Source organism: Rhamphochromis sp. 'chilingali' (assembly GCF_963969265.1).
Source record: "Rhamphochromis sp. 'chilingali' genome assembly, chromosome: 10".
NCBI classification, from domain to species: Eukaryota; Metazoa; Chordata; class Actinopteri; order Cichliformes; family Cichlidae; genus Rhamphochromis; species Rhamphochromis sp. 'chilingali'.
Genome location: NC_137937.1, coordinates 24,797,667 through 24,818,545, shown reverse-complemented (window position 1 = coordinate 24,818,545; position 20,879 = coordinate 24,797,667). Strand labels below are relative to the sequence as shown.

The 20,879-nt window shown below is 42.1% G+C and overlaps 1 protein-coding gene across 7 annotated transcripts in view; it reads left to right on the top strand.

Moving 5' to 3' along the window:
• pde4d (phosphodiesterase 4D, cAMP-specific) overlaps nt 1-20,566 on the top strand; it is a 209,862-nt gene extending 189,296 nt beyond the window's left edge. For all 7 annotated transcript variants that reach the window (XM_080892995.1, XM_080892997.1, XM_080892994.1 and 4 more), the window contains 11 exons: nt 250-299; nt 4,327-4,439; nt 12,862-12,955; nt 13,058-13,233; nt 13,356-13,454; nt 13,574-13,738; nt 13,974-14,073; nt 15,745-15,899; nt 16,030-16,152; nt 16,267-16,449; nt 16,541-20,566. In XM_080892995.1, coding sequence (XP_080749121.1) covers nt 250-299; nt 4,327-4,439; nt 12,862-12,955; nt 13,058-13,233; nt 13,356-13,454; nt 13,574-13,738; nt 13,974-14,073; nt 15,745-15,899; nt 16,030-16,152; nt 16,267-16,449; nt 16,541-17,047 — 1,765 coding nt within the window. In that variant the 3' untranslated portion in view covers nt 17,048-20,566. The remainder of the gene's footprint in view (nt 1-249; nt 300-4,326; nt 4,440-12,861; nt 12,956-13,057; nt 13,234-13,355; nt 13,455-13,573; nt 13,739-13,973; nt 14,074-15,744; nt 15,900-16,029; nt 16,153-16,266; nt 16,450-16,540) is intronic.
• The last annotated feature ends 313 nt before the right edge of the window (nt 20,567-20,879 follow it).

Genomic DNA, 20,879 nt, shown 5'->3' with positions numbered 1-20,879 from the left:
ACCGCCCGTGTCGCCCGTATCAAGAACCGCTACTGTTCACATCCTTCACCTGCCTGCACTGTCTCCAGTGCTCACACATAGTCGGGCTTTGCTCGCCTTCTGCTGGATATATTCAGTATTACAACAACAGTGTGACTGTTGTAATAGTCACAAAAAACCAGCAAAAGGAGATTACGTTTCTTTACTTACTGTTATTTTTAGAGTTAATAACCGACTGTTTTGTGTGGCTCTTTGTTTCCCCCATGACAGAAGATCACCCATGTGTAACCCACCACCTATCACCAAGACCACCTTCACAGGTACGTAGACAGAAGAACGGCATGACTTGATGATATCTTTGTCTACTGTGTGTCCTTGTGTGTACGCGTGTGGTTCACAGCACTTTGTAAAGCAGTATTTACCTCACTTTGGCACACAGGGATCTCTAGTGCGGAAGCAGATGATAAGCAACGATAGTGAAATACAGATAATAACTTAAAATATGTAATAAATGGCTCATTCATTGTCTAAAAGCTGGTGATCAATTCTGAGTAGAACTAAAAGGAGAGCCTTACCAGAGTAGTCTCATCCATAACTGAAACTGGGATTAAATAGTTTATAGTAACAAAACGGAAGCGCTATCATTATCATGATGTCTTTTATCAGTTTTAAGATGATAAATATGATAACAATGAAGGGCTGTCAAGCACACAAAAAGTTGTGCAATAAGTCCAAACAAACAAACAAACCCATGAGCCAGAATATAAATATGAACTGTATATTTCACAGAGAAGTGGTTCACAGCAACAATAATTAGACTGTCCGATAGTATGGTGAAGTGTTTGTTTTTATTTGGTAACACGTCTCTATTCTAAGAAGCACTCATGGGGCTGTAGCAACAGACAGATCACTGTTCCCATAACAGATTAATAGGTTGTGTGTGTGTGTATATATATAGTAATACTTGTCTTGGATAACCTAATGTGTTGAACACATTGGACAGATACCCTGTACTGCACAGATTGTCTGGTCTGCTTTAAGTGTTTTTGTTGTGAGGAAGACATGGCACAGACAGTGTTAGCTGGCTAGAATAGACTTGCCCTTGACAGTCACTTTGCTTTTTAGCAGTGTCAATGGCTGCAACCCAGCTTGTGTTTGCAGGAAAGACCAAATAACCTTCACCATTAATAAATAATTTCACTGTGCATTGCTCGGTAAAATGATCATGAGCGCGCACGCACAAACACATGGACATAGATATGCTCAATAAAAGGACAAAACTATATATTATTCTATATATTTATAATAGTCATTTATTAAGGGTGCCAAATTTTTGCTTACTCTTGTATTTGTGGGCAATCCTTACAGATGTTAAAATCGAAATCTCAAGACTTACCAACCTGCTTATATATTAAGAACCACTGACATCGTGCTATATTTAGAAAATAATCTGGTGCACAGCCCTGCCATAAACTGGTGACAGCTGTGAGTCATGAGCATAATTATTTGAGACTATTGACTGATACTTGTAACGCAAAGGCTTATTGAGCCTGCAACAAGTCGCATTGCAGAGAAAGACAATAAAGGGAGTATAATTAAAATTAAGTCGGTAAATCAGTCAAGGAGAAGATGCTGGTCAATAAAAGTGAGATTGCATGTAGGGCTCTTTGCCCCTTCCTCTGCTTGTCTTTCCATCTTTAGCTTCCTGCCCCTGCTTGCCAGAGCAGTTTTTTTTTTCTTCTGTTATCGGAAAGATGCACTAATAGTTCTTTGACCTTTTACCTGTTGTGGATGAGAATAGTTGCTGGTTAAAGTAAAGAGGGAGAGACAGACAACGATTTCAAGTTTCAAGCAATGCAGGCAGGCAGTAATTTGCATAATTGATTCAAACGGTTATGGCAGCTTTTTAAACATTTAGGCACTGAGGTGAGTTTAAAGAGATGCACGTGTCACTCGCATTCAGTATTCAACACAGTAGAATTATGTTTTTGGTTACATTCATTCTTTTTCCTTTTTTTATTGCACGCGATGCGGCCAGAAGCTATTTTCAAAGCTGATGCTAAACTCAGTGTCACAAGAGCTGTCCTTCCTCCCGAGCTCTGCGTTCTCCTTCCTTTTCCTCCTTGCTGCTCCTCTTCCTCTCTCTTCTTCTCATCGTCTCCCACTCCAACTTCACTGTCAAGCTGTTCCGGTACATAGTTTGGCTGCAGCCCTGCGTCTGTGCAGCAGAGTGGCCTCTCTGAGCGCCGGTGTCTGATGTCGCACTAAGCATGAGAAGAATGTCATTGACGTCAGTGCAGTTGCTGTCAGAAAGAGTAGCACCCCAGCCACTGACACCACACCAGGGAGAGAGACACCGAGAGAGAAAAGGAGACTGAGGGGAAGCGAAGCGAGAGACAAAAAATAGGAGCAAGAGAGAGAGACAAAGAGGGGAAGGATGATCAGTGGAGAAGTGTGGGAGAGGAAGGGGACTAATGGAAGCAGGGTGGGAAAGATTTGTCAAAGACAATGAAGCGGGATAGGGGTTCAGAGTATGAGGTCATAGAAAGGCATTGTTGTGCACAAAACAGACCCATATGGTAACAAAATTAGTGTGCATCTCTTCCAAATATAAAGCATGAGATATTAATAAAATTTACTTATCTTGTCCTACTTGTGCAATCGAGAGCTATGAACTTGAAAACTTAACTGTACACATTTACATCAGTAAAGTCAATATGAAGACAGAGCAGTGTTTCCCAAAGGCTTTAAGGCACTTTAAACACTTCCTACAAATGCTAAGTTGATATGGCATCACAAAACTAAATGTAGTCCTCGTGTGTTTTAATCTGCCGCTGCCTTGTCTGTGTAACTGAATTATGGCTTTAGTGACCACACATCACAGATCACATTGCATTAAACCCCTGTGTGCTTTCCTAAATTAGTTAAGGCATCAATATTAATTGGCTTCTGACAAGGTGACATTTTCTGCTAACATAGGCTGACTTTGAGAGGTGCATGTCTTTGATCTCAAACGAAAAGAAAAGGATACCGTGGCACTGCGATGTCGGGCTCATCACGCTAAACCGCTGCCATCTTCACCATATGGTCTGCCATCTATTTGTTTACCTCTCTCTTTTGGTGTATTTGTATGCTGAGCACATATTGGCATGCATGCACACTCAGTATAGGGAGCTCCCAGCTCTGGCTTCTCACTTCCAGCAGTCCAGTCCATGTTTTGATGATCTCCCTTCCCCATCCACAGTGCGGTCCTCTCAGGCTTTAGGTACAGCTTGGGGAGAGCAGCACGTTTGGCTACCAGGGACGCTGAAGCAACAGCAGCCCACCCCCTATACACACACACACACACACACACACACACACACACACAGCATCCATAGGAAACACTGTCCAGCGTACACACACAGCACTGGATTATACCCTTTGCTTCCCGGATACCATGGATGTTTTCATTGGCAGAGAGGCTATGGAGACAAAATCATGATGTGTTATGGTTAGCATTTTGTCTGGTGTGAGTGTGCATGTGTATGCATGTGTGCGTCTGTTGGTGTCCGTGTTTTTGTATGTGTGTGTGTCTGTGAGATGTATTTCTTAACCATGTCAAGTTGCTGTGAACGATCTTGTGTTTGTTCCACCCTGGACAATAGTGACATGGATCTTGCCTGGTTCTGAGCCTCTCACTGGATCCTCTTTTCCCTGATCCCCGTCTTCGCTCCATCCCTCCTATGGCAGACATGGGCCTGCTAAGCAGACTGTTGTTCATCTTGCTACATGACTGGAATTATACTTCTCTTATGAATCATACAGTAAACCCTATACACCCAGATCACTGAGTAGAATATGTGTGCTGTGTATGGGTGATAGTGAGGAAGTCTGTTTTTCTGCTGTTGCTCTCTTTGCTCTGTGGTTTACGTCTCTATTCTCTGCCGATGTTTCCTTACTGTTAACGAGCATCTGGACACACTGAATTGACTCGGGGTGGCTGTTTGCCATCCATCTCTCACAGCCATACTCCCAGGGATTGTATCTGACTTAAAAGGAAGAAGCCGGGAACTGTGGGACTGCGGTGAAGGTTTCTTTTCTCCATGGGGAATCAATGAGCTTGGCTACAGCTGACCTCTGCTCATCTGCGGGTTAGGATACGGGACATAAAGGCCCTGCTCCCACGCCCCCCACCCCTACCCCCTCAGCTGGCTCACCTGTCCAGTATGAAGAGTCACCCATGTGTCTACTCGGGGTATCCCAGCTTAGCTGTTTGTGGGGTGGGAGACCCCGGGCCTGGACCGTCCACTAGCCCTCTGAAGCGGGTCCTTACTGATCCCCTGCCCTCCTGTCTTGCCCCTGCAGAGGAGGCCTACCAGAAACTGGCCACTGAGACCCTGGAGGAGCTGGACTGGTGCCTGGACCAGCTGGAGACGCTGCAGACGAGACACTCAGTCAGTGAGATGGCTTCAAACAAGGTAAGAATAGCTAAAAAGTTGTTGTTGTGGGTTTTTTTTTTTTTTTTAATTCATGGCAGTATATGTTATAAGTATTCTCTGTCTCTGTAATGTGGAAGTTGCTTCCTGGGTTTCACTTTAGTGTTTGTCTGCTTTGTTTTAATTTTGTGGCGTTTGAGCAAAATATAGTGTAGTGCTGATGCTGTGTGGGACATGCAGTACACTGTATGTGCTAAACTCTACTTGAAGTTGCACTTTTACAAATATTTACAGTATATACAGAGTTTCCTGCAGATTGAAAGTGCTAAGAAGCTAAACTACTAAATGAAGCTTGACTGCTTAACAGAACTGCGTTCAATGATTAACTTTATATATCTTTTAAAAAGAAATTGTGCAGCACACTTTCATGGGAGTTGTCATGTTGCTAACCCACGCCTGTGTTTTTACATGTCCATCTAAAAGAAAAAGAAATGTAAAAATACAGTCATTTTACTCATCTTATACAAAACTCTTGTATAAGTTTAAATGCCGTAATGGCTTGGTTTTTTTCTTGGACAAAGCTTATGTCACTTTTAGCACTGCATTAGCAAACTAACAAACAATAGTGAGATCCATTGTATCACAGGCTGTCGATGTAGTTGATTTTAAACATAATTCCATTGTCTTTAGACCTCCTCATCCCTAATAATGACTCGTTATGAACCCACTGTAAAAGCAGCACTGTAGAAACTTGATTCTTCCACATTTTGTTTGTTTTTGTGTGTGTGGTTGATCTATGTGCTGCTTGATTATGTGGTTTAATGTCTTTCTTAATACTCGTCAGTCATTACACCGCACATTGGTCTGTTTATGTTGTATGGTCTATATCGCCAGTGTGTGAATGTGTGTGTGAATGGGTGAATGACTGAATGTAGTGTAAAGCGCTTTGGGGTCCTATGGACTAGAAAAGCGCTATACAAATGCAGGCCATTTACCATTTATATATGTTAGCGATAGCATCGTCATGCAAGCGAGGAGTTTTGGTATGAGCATGCTCAGTCGCTTCCACTGCGTGTGTGTGTCCGTGTGTGTGAGAGTGTTAGTGTGCTGCTCTGAATGCTGATCAGCTCTGGGCTGTGGTGATGTCACACACTGATGTCACACGAGGTGGGACGAACCAAGAGGAGAGACAGACAAAGGAATCAAACAAAAAGCACAGGTTCACCTCTGATGTTAGTGCGATCACACACATCACGCTGCACATCTACCTCATTTAAATTTTAAAAAATCACTTCTTTAAAGAGAGAGAGAGAGAGAGAGAGAGAGAGAGAGAGAGAGAGAGAGAGAGAGAGGGAGGTAAAAGAAAAACTGTAACATGCTCTCTTTTATCAGCACAGCTATCTTTGGTCGTCATGGCAACAGCCACAGGCTCAGCCGCCCTGCTATCTCACTCCAGCAATGCACACATACACACTCACACACGTACAGACAAAGACATCACATGTAATACAGTCGCTACATCTCCCACACATGGCCATTACTTTATGTGTGGAGCCCGCAGACTTTAACATCGGTGTTTAAAGGTATCCTCAGCTCATCGTCGAGATAAATAAAAGAAACCAAAAAAAAAAAAGATTGAATTCATTTGAGGAAAATGGAATAAAATTACGGAAAAATCACTTCTCTCAGTGTTTGGGACCATTGTTAAAACTCACCGCCCATAAAGTACAGTTCCTTGTGGGTTCCCATTCATCATCTCTGCTCTCAAATCAGGTCACAATATATTCTGGTAAAATACTGCACGTCACCTTGGAATATCACTATTCCCAAGGTTACTCTGTTAGGCTTAGAGGCTGCTGTAACAGTAGGTTAGGCAAGGTCAGTTTGCCCTCCAGGACATTCGTACTGCCATTCTACTTAATGCACTTTCACACAGTAGCTAAAAACACACACAGCACACACACCCATTGTACACCAAATGAAACAAGTCGTTTGCAGTTGTAACACCTTCTTTGACATTAAAAGTGCACATGTCTCTGCAACCCAGTATCACGGCAAAACCTGTAATAGAATCGCTGAGCCACTGGCATAGCGTGTCCATTTCCAGCTTTGACTCTTAGACATTATTAACACAGTTACACGGACAATATGTACATATTAGCCACCTAGCTTAATCGATTCTACTGATTAAGGACCCTGAAATGTACTTCACATGTTTTTTTACTCACTACTGACTTCTTGGCTTTTTTTAAATTATTATTATTATTATTATTATTATTATTATTATTATTATTATTATTATTATTATTATCTCCCCCTGCTGGTAATTCAACTTCTGCATGTGTGTCTATTTCACCCTTTTGCAGAGGCAAAGTGTGAAATTGACACACGTCTAACAGACAGCGTGTCTATTAGACGCTTTGCTGTAATCTCGTATAGGTCTCTGAGGTGACACTTGTTGGTTCTCTGTGGGTTCAAGTTCAGGATACTCCCGTGGTTAGATATTTTTCCTTTGTGTGTGATTAAGTATTTCGGGGATTCTTTTGCTCTTCTGTAAGATCGATGTGCACTAGTCAAGTCTGATTAGCGTTGGCTGTTTTCTCATTTGAAATATCAGGGTGTCATGCTTGGATGTTCAGGTTCGAAGGTGTCCTTTTTACTAAAGGCAAGAACTCTTTCCCCCTTTTGGACTTCTACTATGGGCAACTGTTGTTACTCTTTTCTGAACTGAGTGGTTTCTTCCAGAACAAAATGACAAGGTGTGAATCAGAAGTTAGTGATTGTGATCTTTTTGTATACAACTTACTAGGGCGTCCCTTGGAAAAACCTAGAACCTATTCTGATGGTCGTCAAAAATTGTCTTTATTGATGTTTATTGAGGTCTCAGAACTCGTCATTAAGGGTACTGGGGAGGTGATCAAATGTCTTTTTATGTGGGAAGGAGTTAAGACTTGTGTATTTTGGTTGTGTCGTGATCTCATCTGCGGATCTCCTGGCATATGGCAAGTGACTCATTAAAACTTACTTTCTGTTTTTCTGGCATCACCGTTTTAGTAAGTCTGATTCACTTGCAGTGCGACTGGTGCCACACCTGAACAAGAATCTGGATCGTGTCACTTCTCTTTTTAACATAAACCTGTAAGGTTGAGCTTCCCTGTCTTTTGCAAATCAGCAGCAGCCAGTGGGTGTTGGTGGATATCTTCTGTTTTCATAATGACTCTCTAATTGTTGCAGCAGGTAAAGTAAATACCAAAGTCTGTAATATGGACCTGTGCTAAATTATGCTTTTCCTGTTATATATGTACACTGCTATAATGGCAGGTGCTGCTATTAAATGTGGCCAAAGTTTCAAATAATGAGGCCAATAGACAATATGTGCGAGTATAACCAGTAACTGATTATATCTCCTCCACTTGTTGCAGTGATACTTTTAAATGATTAAAAGTATTATTCTTTTGATATTTCACTATTAGTGTTTCTTAGCAGCTCATTTCAAGAAAGAGCAAGAGGTTCCTTAGGAAACACCTAGTTTAGCAGCCTCACATCACTGATCTCAGATCTGTGCGAGGAGAGGTTTCTGCTTTTTCTGAATAACATGTAGCTTCCCTTAAGAATTCAAACTGTCTTGTCCCTAAAAGTTGGATCTAGTTCAGCGAGGAGGGCTTACACATGCGATGCGGTTCAGACTCATTCTTCAGTGGCTGAATTAGTGGCTAGTTCTCTTTGCTTTTGCATCTTGCTGCTGATCTTAGTTTTCATAGGTATACTTTGTGCTATAAATGGTACATGGACTAGTATTTGTGTGGTACAGCCCTTTTCCTAACAGTCATGCACTATGTATTGGCCCTGTGACACATTTTTATGTGTGGATTGGAGGAGCCGGGGGATCGAACCACCAACCAGTCTTACCATTACCTGTTTGTAGCCTTCCTACATATGGATTTCCTCCTTGGTGTCTTCTGTATGTCATGAATGGGTGACAGACCCATTTCATCTATAACACTGACAACAATTAAAGTGTTCCTGCTCCCTCTGCGGAGAGGGGGCGTCTGCTGCCCGAATAAATGCAGAATGTGAGAAACGAAAAAAATACATTGATCTGGAGGTGTTGCGAGCTATATATACACAGCAGGAACAGATATTTTTGGTCACAACACACATCTATGCTCGGTGTGACACTTTCCAATTTTTACCCAATAGTTTGAGTTCACACCTCTTGGCTAAGCTATTGCTTTGTGTGTGTTTGCGTGACAGCGAGTGGGAGTTTGTGTGGATTAGTGAGGTGTAAGCGGGCGTTGTTTAAACTGTCCACCTGAGAGGAGACCATGTGTTGTGCGTGCACACATGTGCATGTGTGTTGGGCCTGTGCTGGCCTGCTTGGCTGTGAGTCAATCAAAGCGACTGGATCTCAGCGAGCCGGTGGGCTCATCTGTTCCAGTGTAGCTGTAAATTACTCACAGTGCCAAACAGGCTGTGGAAGTGGGGCGTAAAGTAATCAGAGACAGATTTGGTCCCTTTTCAATCAATGTAAACACTCGACACATGCATGCACACATGTGCGTTTACATACACAACATGAAAAAGAAAGAACAGACTCTAAATCTAAAGAAACGCAGGGGCTGTGGATGTTTTGTGTGGGTGTGCGCAAGTTTCAATAACCTGATTATGGTTCAAATTTTCACTGTTTTTTAAAGATTCAAATTTTTAAAAAGAAGTTTATATGAACCATATAAAGATCTGGAATAATCTTTTTAACTTTGACAATTGTAATTTTATATTCTGTTTATTAATGCTCATCAGCATTACTAAGGCCTTTTGCAGGCAGCCTTTGCAGTCCTTTCGACGTTAGCTATGTTAGCGGCCGACATCATCCCCGACATTTATGCTTGTGTGTCATGGATTACGCGTTAATTACCGTGCGGTTGTGTTCCACTGTTTTACATGTGGTGCCAGCCGATAGAAATTAATAAAATGCTGGGCCTTTTTTCCCCTCATCTCCCAGATGTTTGATGCCGCCCTTTTTTCAGGGGCAAACATGCTCTTCTCTCAAGTTTTATCTCTTCATTGTACATTCCCTGCCCTGCAACAGACTGGCCATCTGTCCAGGGTGTACCCTGCCTCTCGCCCTATGGTAGCTGGGATAGGCTCCAACCACCCCCACAACCCTAATAAGGATAGGACCATGTGTCAGACACCCCTGGTTTATGGGGTGGGGTAAGTTAGATGGTGGTGATGATTAGAAAAATGATCCATCATCATCATCATCATCATCATCACTGCAATATTTATCAGTAAAGCTGTAATATCAAAACTTGCACGCTGTCTGAACTCTGAACATTGATTGGAAATGTTTTTGGACCAGTACCTCAACAGGTAATTTGAAGAGCATACACAAGTGTTTATACTAAGACATTTCTTTAAATAAACCAAAGTCCAAAGTAAACATGTTTTTCACCAAAGTTTGGTTCTGCTTTTCTTAGAAATACCCCCTGTCCAGATCCTAAGAATAGTATCACAGTTCAGAATTTTCCACACCTGCAATTACAAGAAGCAGTCCAGTAATTATTTGAGCTTACACATCTAATATCACTCATTTTGGTAGGACAAGATTCAGATGCCCTGTACATTTGAATTGCAGCAAACTGCAAACAGCTCTCTGTCAATGCCCTTTTTTTTCCACTGGGACATCGTTGGCGAGCTGACTCAACGTGGGTTTTCCTGTAAAATTTCAAATTTAAGACTTGAGATTATCGGCGGATAATTCAATAATGCTGGATGTCAACATTAAAAAATGACTGCTGGAGACATGAAATGCACTCATAAAGCATCAGGTGGATATACTCACTTTGGAGGTGTTTGTCGCTTGGTGCTGCTTCAGAAAGAAAAACAAAAAACTCCTGCTTGAATAAGGTTTCATCTTTTGCCTTCGATTAAAGCGACGACCTCCCGAGCTTGCTGACACGCACACGGAGCAGCCTGTGTGGCTGCAGCACTTTTAGTTTCTGTCCTATTGAGCCCACTTCAGATAACTGTGACGCTCATTCTTATTGTAAGACTAATGATGGGGGTTTTTTGTGTGTGTCTTTACATCATCTCATCAGTGATGCTGCTGTGACTCACCTCGCTTGAATACCGGGGTGGAAGGTGACCTCAGCTTTTTTAAAATATTATATCATGTTGGATGAGGTAACCTGCACTTGTATATCAAGCTGTGCAGAAGGTTAGAACAGTTGGCCATGCATCTTATATGAACATGTTTTGCATACACACAAATGTAGGTGTGTACTGTACACACACACACACATGCATACGCAAACTAACATCCCCCTTGCACCGCAGGAATTAAAGGAAAGGGAAGGGGTAGATTTTTCCACTGACCTCAGTCCCAGCCAATCAAACAGCAGGCAGTCTCAGGTCTGTTCCAATCCAAACCAATCAGAGATGATGATGATGAGCTCACACTTCTTTCATATCCGGGCCCTGATTCGCTGCCGTCGTACGACCGTGTGAGGGAGGCAGCCTGTGCGCTTCACATGGGAGCTTGTGTCACACATACAGAAGCAGCCAGGCAGTCCTGTTTGGGAGCTGCTGAGAGAAAAATTTTGCTGTCCTGGTGCTTTGGCATCTACTAAGCATCCGCACCATCATCAATTATTCACAGACTCAGCAGTGCATCCCTGTGCCTGACTCTGTGTGTTCACATGCCAATCTGTGTCACCTTGTGTGGTCACAATATGCTCGCATCGGATCTTTGGGGAGACACGTTTCTTCCGCTTCTCTGTCAGAATCTGTTTTTCTTCGGCTTGGTTCTTTGGTTATTTGCAGGGCAAGAACGCAATGCTTCACTTACGGACTCTGCACAGCTGATTTACTTGGAATCGAGCTCTGCGGGCTCCTCAGGTTGAGGTCTTTTAACTGGCGGGAACTGCCTTTGTTTTACTAGCTGTCTAGTGTTTTCATTGACTGAGCAGTATACCGGACTATAAACCTGCACCTTTTCTGCTTCTGGATCGGTTTGCTTGATTTGTCAAAATGCCTGAAGCAAATTATTTGCTCTCTGTGTCCTGGGGATACATACAGGTAAGATCCCTTCTTATATTAGTGTAGTTTTTTTATATATTCATATGCTTCACACCTAGTTTGACGTGATTGCTTAAATTAATTTTCATCGAGAGGACGTGGTTTTTTTGTAACTTTCATCCCTCAGACCAGTTGAGATATACGAAGCACGTCATATATCTCCTCAAACTGTTGCTGCATTGGTGTGAGATTTCTGGGTCCGTTTTCCATTTTGATGCATTTGATGTGAAGAGCCAATGTTGTACTCGCATGGTGCTGCCTGGGTGTAATTCACAGAAAAAAATGATAATTTAGGTGACTTTGGATTCAAGAGCAAAGATGTTTTCGCAAAATCTCTGGATCGTTATTTCCATTCTGGTTGTTTCAAAGGTTAAACGGCACAAGTGGCCTCTTAGGTCAAAGAAAACAGCAACTCTTAGGTCTCTCCTTTTTAGGTCCATAATCTTTTAATTTTACTTTATACAGATATCTGGAAATCTTGTAGGTTGCATTTTTATTTATATGTTGCTATTTTTATATGTTTGTAATTATTGTATTTGTCGCTTTTCTGCAACAATGGCTGCAAGTGGCTCGCAGCCTCTGGTGTCATCATTATAAAAAAGCCTGTGGGTGTTCTTAAATCGGACTGAGCTCTAAAGAGACTCCTGTGGTGTTATGGCTTGCTTAAAGTGATCAGTATGGCTTTACATAAATCATTGATATACACTGTGCATTTTACAACTTCATAATTAAATTCATTCATAATTAAATAATGCATTGAGGGGTTTTTTAAATATCTGTTTTGTAACTTTGTGGTTTGGAACATCAGTGATTTAAAGCATTTGCCTCCACATCAATCAATTTGGTTTTCAAAACCAAAGCTGCAGCTAAATTTGGGCCTGCCACTTCAATTAGGCACCGGAGAGCTAAGAGCAAATGAGGAATAAATAAATGCTGTCAGTTTTTTCAGGGCAGCAGCCCTCTAAATGTGTGTGTGTGTGTGTGTGTGTGTGTGTGTGTGTGTGTGTGTGTGTGTGTGTGTGTGTGTGTGTGTGTGTGTGTGTGTGTGTGTGTGTGTGTGTGTGTGTGTGTTAAAGTGAGAGAAGGTGAAATTTCTGGGAATAACTACTGTATTGTTCCTTGAAATTTTAAAAATCTGTCTGCAAAAGACTGTTGCTATTAGGAATGTGTATGCCATCAAATCATCTGTTTTCTTTACATGCATAGATTTTTTTTTTTCACGTTCTGGAACTTGAACTATGTTTTCAGTTTCTGTTCTTTACTTGAAAATGACATTATTAAGTGCCTCTGAACACCTCTGACCTGAAAAACCAAGTAATTGTGATTATGCCTTTTTCCGAGACACTGAACCCATTATTCATATACGTGTGTGCTCCGCTTTCAGTTCAAGAGGATGTTGAATAGAGAGCTCACGCACCTCTCGGAGATGAGCCGCTCTGGGAACCAAGTCTCTGAGTTCATCTCCAACACCTTCCTGGGTGAGTGATGACACGGGTAGATAGACTCGCCCTCCTTCCTGCATCGTGACAATCTTTGTATTCACTTTTCTGTTCTTTTTTTTCTGCACTGTGTCTCTCCAGACAAGCAGCATGAAGTCGAGATGCCATCCCCTCAAACGCAAAAGGAGAAGGAGAAGAAGAACAAGCCCATGTCTCAGATCAGTGGGGTGAAAAAGCTGCAGCACTCATCCAGCCTCACAAACTCGAACATCCCTCGATTTGGGGTCAAGACCGAGACCGAAGATGAACTTGCTAAGGTGTGTTTGTGTGCATAGTTTACATAAATATAGTGCACAGTGTGTGCAATTTGATGTATATAGTTGAGGGAATTTATTTCTGATCTTATCTCATTGTTTTTTGGGGTTTTGATTTTTTTCAGGAGTTGGAGCATGTGAATAAATGGGGCCTTAATGTTTTTAAAATCTCCGAATTTTCTGGGAATCGACCACTGACAGTCATGATGTACACAATATTCCAGGTAAAGACTTCCTTCTTCTGTTTTTCTGGCTCTTTTGCTGCTTGATGAATCCCCAAATTGTCCAAATCGTCTTAATTGTAATACACCCCCCCCCCCCCCCCTTTATTTCTTATTTGCAGGAGAGAGACTTGTTAAAAACTTTTAAAATTCCACTTGACACCTTTATAACCTACCTGATGACCTTAGAAGACCATTACCATGCCGATGTGGCCTATCATAACAACATCCATGCTGCTGACGTCACCCAGTCAACTCACGTGCTGCTATCCACCCCTGCCCTTGAGGTGAGGTGCAAGTGCACGCACACACACAAAGACATGGAGCACTCTTGTACACATGCATTGACATGCATATACTCACAAACACGTAGGCCATGCTTCCACAATCAGCTTCAATCAAACTCCTTCTCCACGTCCAATCAATGGCTCTAAACTTGAAAGGGTATTTTTATCCAGCGAGCTGACTCTCGCATCAGTGCCCTCCGCTCTCCCTTCAACACTTGCTTCTTCTTCTTTCCAGGCTGTGTTCACAGACCTTGAGATCCTCGCTGCCATCTTTGCCAGTGCAATTCATGACGTGGACCATCCCGGAGTCTCGAACCAGTTCCTCATTAACACCAGTAAGCCTGAATATGAGTGTTAGCAACTGTGTCATTACCAAGTATTCACAAACGCACACACTCTGGCACAAAGGTGAGAACATGCACATTGATGCCTCTGCTTCGTTAGCAAGCATACATATGCACACACTCTGCATTATAAATATAATTTCTCTCATAAATCGCATTTCATAATTAATCCAAACTCTGAATTGATTCTTGCATCAACTCCAAAATGTGCAGGTTGGGCTTAAACACTTAGTGCCTGCACACATGCACGTGTTTACCAGCATGTTTTTTGCAGGCACGTGTGATGGCTTTGACATGTGATTCCAAAGCAGAGGAGTTCAAAGAGACGATCAATAATTGCCCTAATCCCTGTACTCAACATCATTCAGGATTCTTAGGAAAACGTCCTTCTGAGGACAAATGTAGCCACACTATATGTGCTGACCTCAATATTTTCTTGTTTACATCAAGCGGTAGCTAATCAACGCTGAGAGTCTTATTTCTTTTTATAGGCCATTGCATTTTGGTTGCTAAATTCCAGTAATCTCCATTGTTGAGTGAAGGGTAGACATCACAAAGACAGATTTATCAAAACCTAAAGAAATAAAAGCCAGATAATCTGTGTGACTCACTAACACCAAGAGTAGTGATAGAAGCATCTCAACTGAGCTTATAACCATGCCAGACTTGCATGCCTGCTTCATGTTGTTGTGTTTGTTAATGTATCCCTGAGCTAGACACTAAACCCCTGTTATCTCACTTTAACTGACTCACTTGCTTATGGTTAGCAGTATCACAAATATCACCTTAATTTGGCGGTTTAGAGGAAAACTCAAACAAAAGCAGTTTATATCCACTGGGCACAAATGCATAAGAGTATTACTAACACCAGCCTCAGAACAGAAGGCACACTATGCAGTCGCATACACGTAGCACACACATAAAATGTGTAGTGCTTACCATAAGCCCCAAATGGGGAATCCCTGCAGTAAAGGCAGTGTGAGTCATCCTTGTTAAGTGCCACCAGAATGATCTGCTGTCAGCCAGAGAGCAACGGAGCAGGATCCCCTTTCTCTGTTCTGCTGCTCGGTTTCACTGTGGCCAAGACTAATGCATCTTAATGGAAAATCTAAATACAGCTAGAGGTCCTTCAAATGACCGCGAGTGGGAAATCTCTCAGCGGTAAACATGATGGGGCTTTCTTCTGCTGCTCATTCACCAAGGAATCCATAGCAGCACACATAAAATTCAGCAAGACACCATTAGAGAAATTTGTTGCACTAATAGGCGATTGTTGCACATTTATTGTCTTATGGATCTAATTAAACTGAAATGCACAGTTTAGAATTGCTGTTCCCATCTATGGTAATTTGTATTTGGCAGTATGGTTTTGGCACATGCACATGTGTGGAAAGCACAAGGCACTGAGAGCAGCAGCAACACCTCCAGAACAGAACAAGAGCAGGCATGCATGACTGCAGACACTGATTTAACAGGACAAAGCATGAAAAGGAAGAGATGGGGTGGGTTACAAAGTGGCGTGCAGCGTGTATCAACTTAAGCTTAGCCTAAAAGCAACTTGAAAAGAATTTCCAGTTGGATGTACAGAAGTGTACCAGCGGACTTATCAGCTTCCTGCTAAGTTTCTGCAAACTAAACTAACCAACCGTTTCCCCCCTGCAGATTCAGAGTTGGCACTGATGTACAATGACTCTTCCGTCTTAGAGAACCATCATCTAGCAGTCGGTTTCAAGCTCCTGCAAGAGGAGAACTGTGACATCTTCCAAAACTTGACCAAAAAACAAAGACAATCACTGCGAAAGATGGTCATTGACATCGTAAGTGAAAAGAGTTTCATCTTTTGTAATAAAGGCTGAGTAGAAAGCCTTGTGTAGTATATTACGTACAAATTAAGCGACAGTGTTCTTTGCTGAGTACTAGTAACAGTTTGTTGTTGGTCTTTATAAGGTGCTAGCTACAGACATGTCCAAGCACATGAATCTGCTGGCTGATCTGAAAACAATGGTGGAAACTAAGAAAGTGACCAGCTCTGGTGTCTTACTGCTGGATAACTATTCTGACAGGATACAGGTAAAACTGGCTGTCTAATATCCACGTCTCTGTTGTAGTATTTCCTGCTGCTGTCTATATTGTCTTTTGGGACATTGGCGCTGTGTTTTAGATTGTGTTACCGGTCACATTCAGGTTCTCCAGAACATGGTGCACTGTGCAGATTTGAGCAACCCCACCAAGCCTCTGCAGCTGTACCGGCAGTGGACGGATCGCATCATGGAAGAGTTTTTCAGCCAAGGTGACCGAGAACGGGAGAGGGGCATGGAGATCAGCCCCATGTGTGACAAACACAATGCCTCAGTAGAAAAGAGCCAGGTAACACACACACAGGCAGATAAGTGTACTGTACTTGTGTGCTGTGTAGACACACACTGAGAGTCCTGTTTTTCCTGCGTGTCCTCTGTAGGTTGGATTCATAGACTATATCGTCCACCCTTTGTGGGAGACGTGGGCTGACCTGGTCCATCCGGATGCCCAGGACATCCTGGACACATTAGAAGACAACAGAGAGTGGTACCAAAGCACCATCCCCCAAAGTCCCTCCCCTGCGTTGGACGAGCCTGAGGACAGCACTCGACCTCCGGGAGGGGACAAGTTCCAATTCGAGCTCACCCTGGAGGAGGACGGGGAGTCGGACACTGAGAAAGACAGCGGCAGCCAGCCAGAGGAGGAGGAGGAGGAAGAGGAGGAGGAGGAAAACAGCTGTACTGATTCTAAAACACTCTGTACGCAGGACTCTGAATCAACAGAGATACCTTTGGACGAACAGGTGGGGGAGGACGATGACGATGATGATGAGGTAGTAGAAGAGGGAGAAACACCCTGCTCACAATCATGTGTTGTCGAGGAAGAGGTAGCAGAAGAGGAGGAGGAAGAGGAGGAAGAAGAGAAAGCGAAATCCCCTGACACATAGCAGTTTATGGACAGCATCTGATTAACTCTTCTTCTTAGTAATGACAGATGATTATTTATAGAATATTTTTTGGGTTTTGTTGAATCTGTGTGTGGTTTTTATACATCCATGTTTCTGGTTCCAAAGCGTGCGCTGCTCCCCACCTTGGCCACTCCTCCCTGCCCGCTTTGTTCAGACACGCCCACTGGTACTACTTCAAGTTTTTTTGCACTCAGGAAAACTCCTTTCCATTCCCATTTGTACTGAAGTGGTGTGTCTTTATTTCACCTTTACAGCCCCCTCCCTTTTACAGGCTTAAGTTTGTGGACCAGCAGTTCAGTCTCCTCCGTGCTGTTCTTACTGTACGTAACATCACGTTTTCCTCCTTTTCTGCTTCGTCTCAGCCTCGCCCGAAGGTTTGCCAGTGTTTCCGTGTTTTATTAAGTGCCCATACTCTACAGAGACAGTTGTTGGCGTGTTCAAGGAGAACCTCCCTCTCGGTTAGGTCATATCCCCCCCCTCCCGCTACAAATTAGGAGGCACGTTATGCTGTCATCCGGTCGAGAAAACCTGACGGGGCGCCGCAGAAATGAAAGCTGCAGCACACCGGGGAACTTTTTGAGACACATTTCTGCTGTGGAAGTCTTCCTTGAAAACCTGACTGACACCAAGCTCAAATCGAAACGGCTGTGTCGCTGTCCTAGACCTCTTTAATTTTTTTTGTATCGTACTGTATGTAAGATTCAGATATTTTCTAGAATTTACTTTTGCAATCTTAGGCTCTGTTTTGTTAGAAATAAAGAAAACGAGGGCACTTTTGGAAACTAATGGGGGAGAAACGTGTCGTAGATATTCAGTGTTTTTTTGTTTTGTTTTTTTTCTTGAAGGGGATATCTTTACAGCTGGGTTACATTGAGTGTTCTGAGCTGTTTGCACTTGCTCCAATAGCATTTATACTACTATTTCCATGCCACTGTACTCATATTTGGTTTGTCCTGTCAGTTTGAATTTTGGAATTCATTCATAATAACTATTGTTTTTGGTGAGCGTCTTCACCGAGAAGGAAGCGTGAAAGCCGAGGTTTTCACACTTCAGTTACATTGTTACAAGCCTTTAAATTTAATTGTCGTTGCCTGCAGTTCTTTTGAACACATCCTAAGACAATGCAATGCTTTGTAGTTGATACAAAAAGCACCTTTTTTAGAAGCTTGTTTAGTGCTCCAAGTATACAGAAATAGAAATGGTATTATAGGGTGATTTTATACAAATGCTACGAAAGCTTTTTATCGTCCTTCTTTTCATTTTCTTGCCCTTATTTGACACGCACATCAAGAACTGCTGCTTTTTTCCAGTCACTGTGTTTTCTTTTACCTGTTGTAAATGTGCTTTTCATCACGAACACATTTTTGTTTTTATAGGGTTTTTTTGCCTACACGACGTTAACTCCAGTTACTGTCTTTGTTTTCGACAAGACAATCAGCTCCATCGTGCAGTCGTCAGATATCCTCTACAGATATCCAGATACTCTTGCACAGATACATATATTCGTTTATGATTACATTTATTGTTTTATTTAAACTCGCCAAAACGCGTGCGCACATAGGCTTGAACGTTGTCGCCCTACATCACAGCCAAAACTCTTCACTTTTTTCTATCATATTTTACGCCTCAATTTATTATTTATTGCTTGATTCTTTTTTTTCCCCCTCTTTGTGTGTGTGTGTGTGTGTGTGTGTGTGTGTGTGTGTGTGTGTGTGTGTGTTTTTTTTTTTTTTTTTGGTTTTTTTGCATTATGAAGATGGTACAGTAAATATTTTACTGTAGCATAGACCACATCGCAGGCTTGCAGGTTACAATATCCAAATATACTTTTTAACCCCAGTGTACATACAATATTTAAAAGAAAATCCACCTCTTTAAAGAAAAAAAAAACCACTTGAAGTACTGCACACCGCTTTTTAAAGAGTGCTCGTTTTGATTATGTGTCATTTTAAAACTTTTTATTTAATCTTTCATTTTGTGCCAATACTTTTCTTTCTTTTTTCCCCCCATCCTCACCCAGAGCCCTTACCTGTAATAAAAAATTTTCTGGTTTTATCGCTGTTTACAAACATATATTTATTGTGCTGTACATAATATATAATTATTAATGTTATTACTATCATAATGCAGTTTGCTGTAAATGGTTGATTCTTATCATCCCTTTTGGTGATGGCGTGGCTGTATTATGTACCTCTTGTTGAGAGAATGTTTATTTACACATGAATTTCAGTGTACAAAAAAGAAAAAAACAAAACAAAAACGATCCATCGACATGTTGCTTAGCTGAGAAGTAGCTCAGTGAAGAGAGAGGGAAAGCCAAATTGTTTTTTTTAAGAAAAAAAAGAAACTGTTCCTTGGCCCATGGGCTGTGCCTTAAATTCAACACGTCATTTACTTTTAGCCTTTTTATTTTTTGAATTCTCTAGTTCTCTTTTTGCTGCAGTGGTGAATCTTTTTGGCTTGGGTCGGCCCGATCTCCTGCTGAGAAAAGTTGCCTTTTCCACAATCACAGCCAAACACAGTTTGCTCTGTCTCGCAGCTACGGCGCTGCTTTGAAAATACGCCGTCGGTGCAGACGTGTGCGGAGACTCGGTTCGACCGCAAGCCTGAGATTTACCACATGAGTGATGTGTGGCCTATAGCCAGCCGGATGTCCCCAGAGTCGAGTTTGCTGTAGACCTGGTCTGAACAGCTCACACTTCCTTTACGCTCTGCCTCTACACTCACAGATGTGATTCAGCCTGTCAGGAGACGTGATGCGGGAGTCGCTTTTTTGGCTGCCGCATCACCTGCTTCTGCGTGGCTGTCTCGCAGCTACAGAAACACTGAATGGGGCGCAACAGTAGTGTATAGCTGTTGCTTGACTACGGCCCTACAAAGCACAGAGGCTTCGAGACACATCTGCATGTTCAGCCACTGCTGCATTAATTATGGCTGAAACACTGGCGGTGTGTTGCTTATCTATGCTCTGCCCGCACGACCACTCACATTACTTGCAATATCCAAAACCACTGACATCTCTCTGCCTGCACAGGAGAAGGGTTTATTATATTTGTGTAGTGAAGGGAGGGGTGGGGGTATGGGGTGGATTCAAGGGGTTTGGGCGACTGCATCATTGTCCTGAAACATGGACTCTTATTTTGACACACATACTGTAGATTCTAAACAGCCCTGGACCAATGGAAATAGTGGGTTCTTTTCTCATTATGTGTTCTATTTTTTTATGGTATGAAAGGAGAATACAAACTGTAACTTTAAGACAAAAAAAAGAAGAAAAAAAAAGGTCTTTGGGACAATTATATTTTGGGTTATGTCTTTAGAATGCCAACTTGTCTGGACGTTTCACAGGACAATTAAAATTTTATTTTAATGGATTCCTTGTTAATTGCAGTCTATTGGATAGCACTGTAGATCATACAACTTTATGTAAAAAACAAATAAAAAGAATGAAAAAAGTTTTTATATGCAATGGATTAAATAAAAGCATGGGTTGATTCTGCCTAATCACTTCTTGCTTGGATTGTTTTTTAAGGTATTGGAGAATTGAGTCACAGTTTCCTCATAAAACAATCTCTTCATACCTACTTCAAAAGAATCAGGGTTCAGCAAGACCACTTGTTGAACTCTGAAGGTGTCTCATAAGGTGATTGAGGCATAAGTTTTGACACTTCAGCAGTGAAAAAATAGAAACTTTCTGCTGATATGAATATAAGCGGTGCCTTGAAATTGTGGCTTGCCCTTTGGTGTGCAAAATACTAAGGCAAACCACTGCTGTAGAGCACGTGTCTCTCAGCAATTATGAATGCACAAA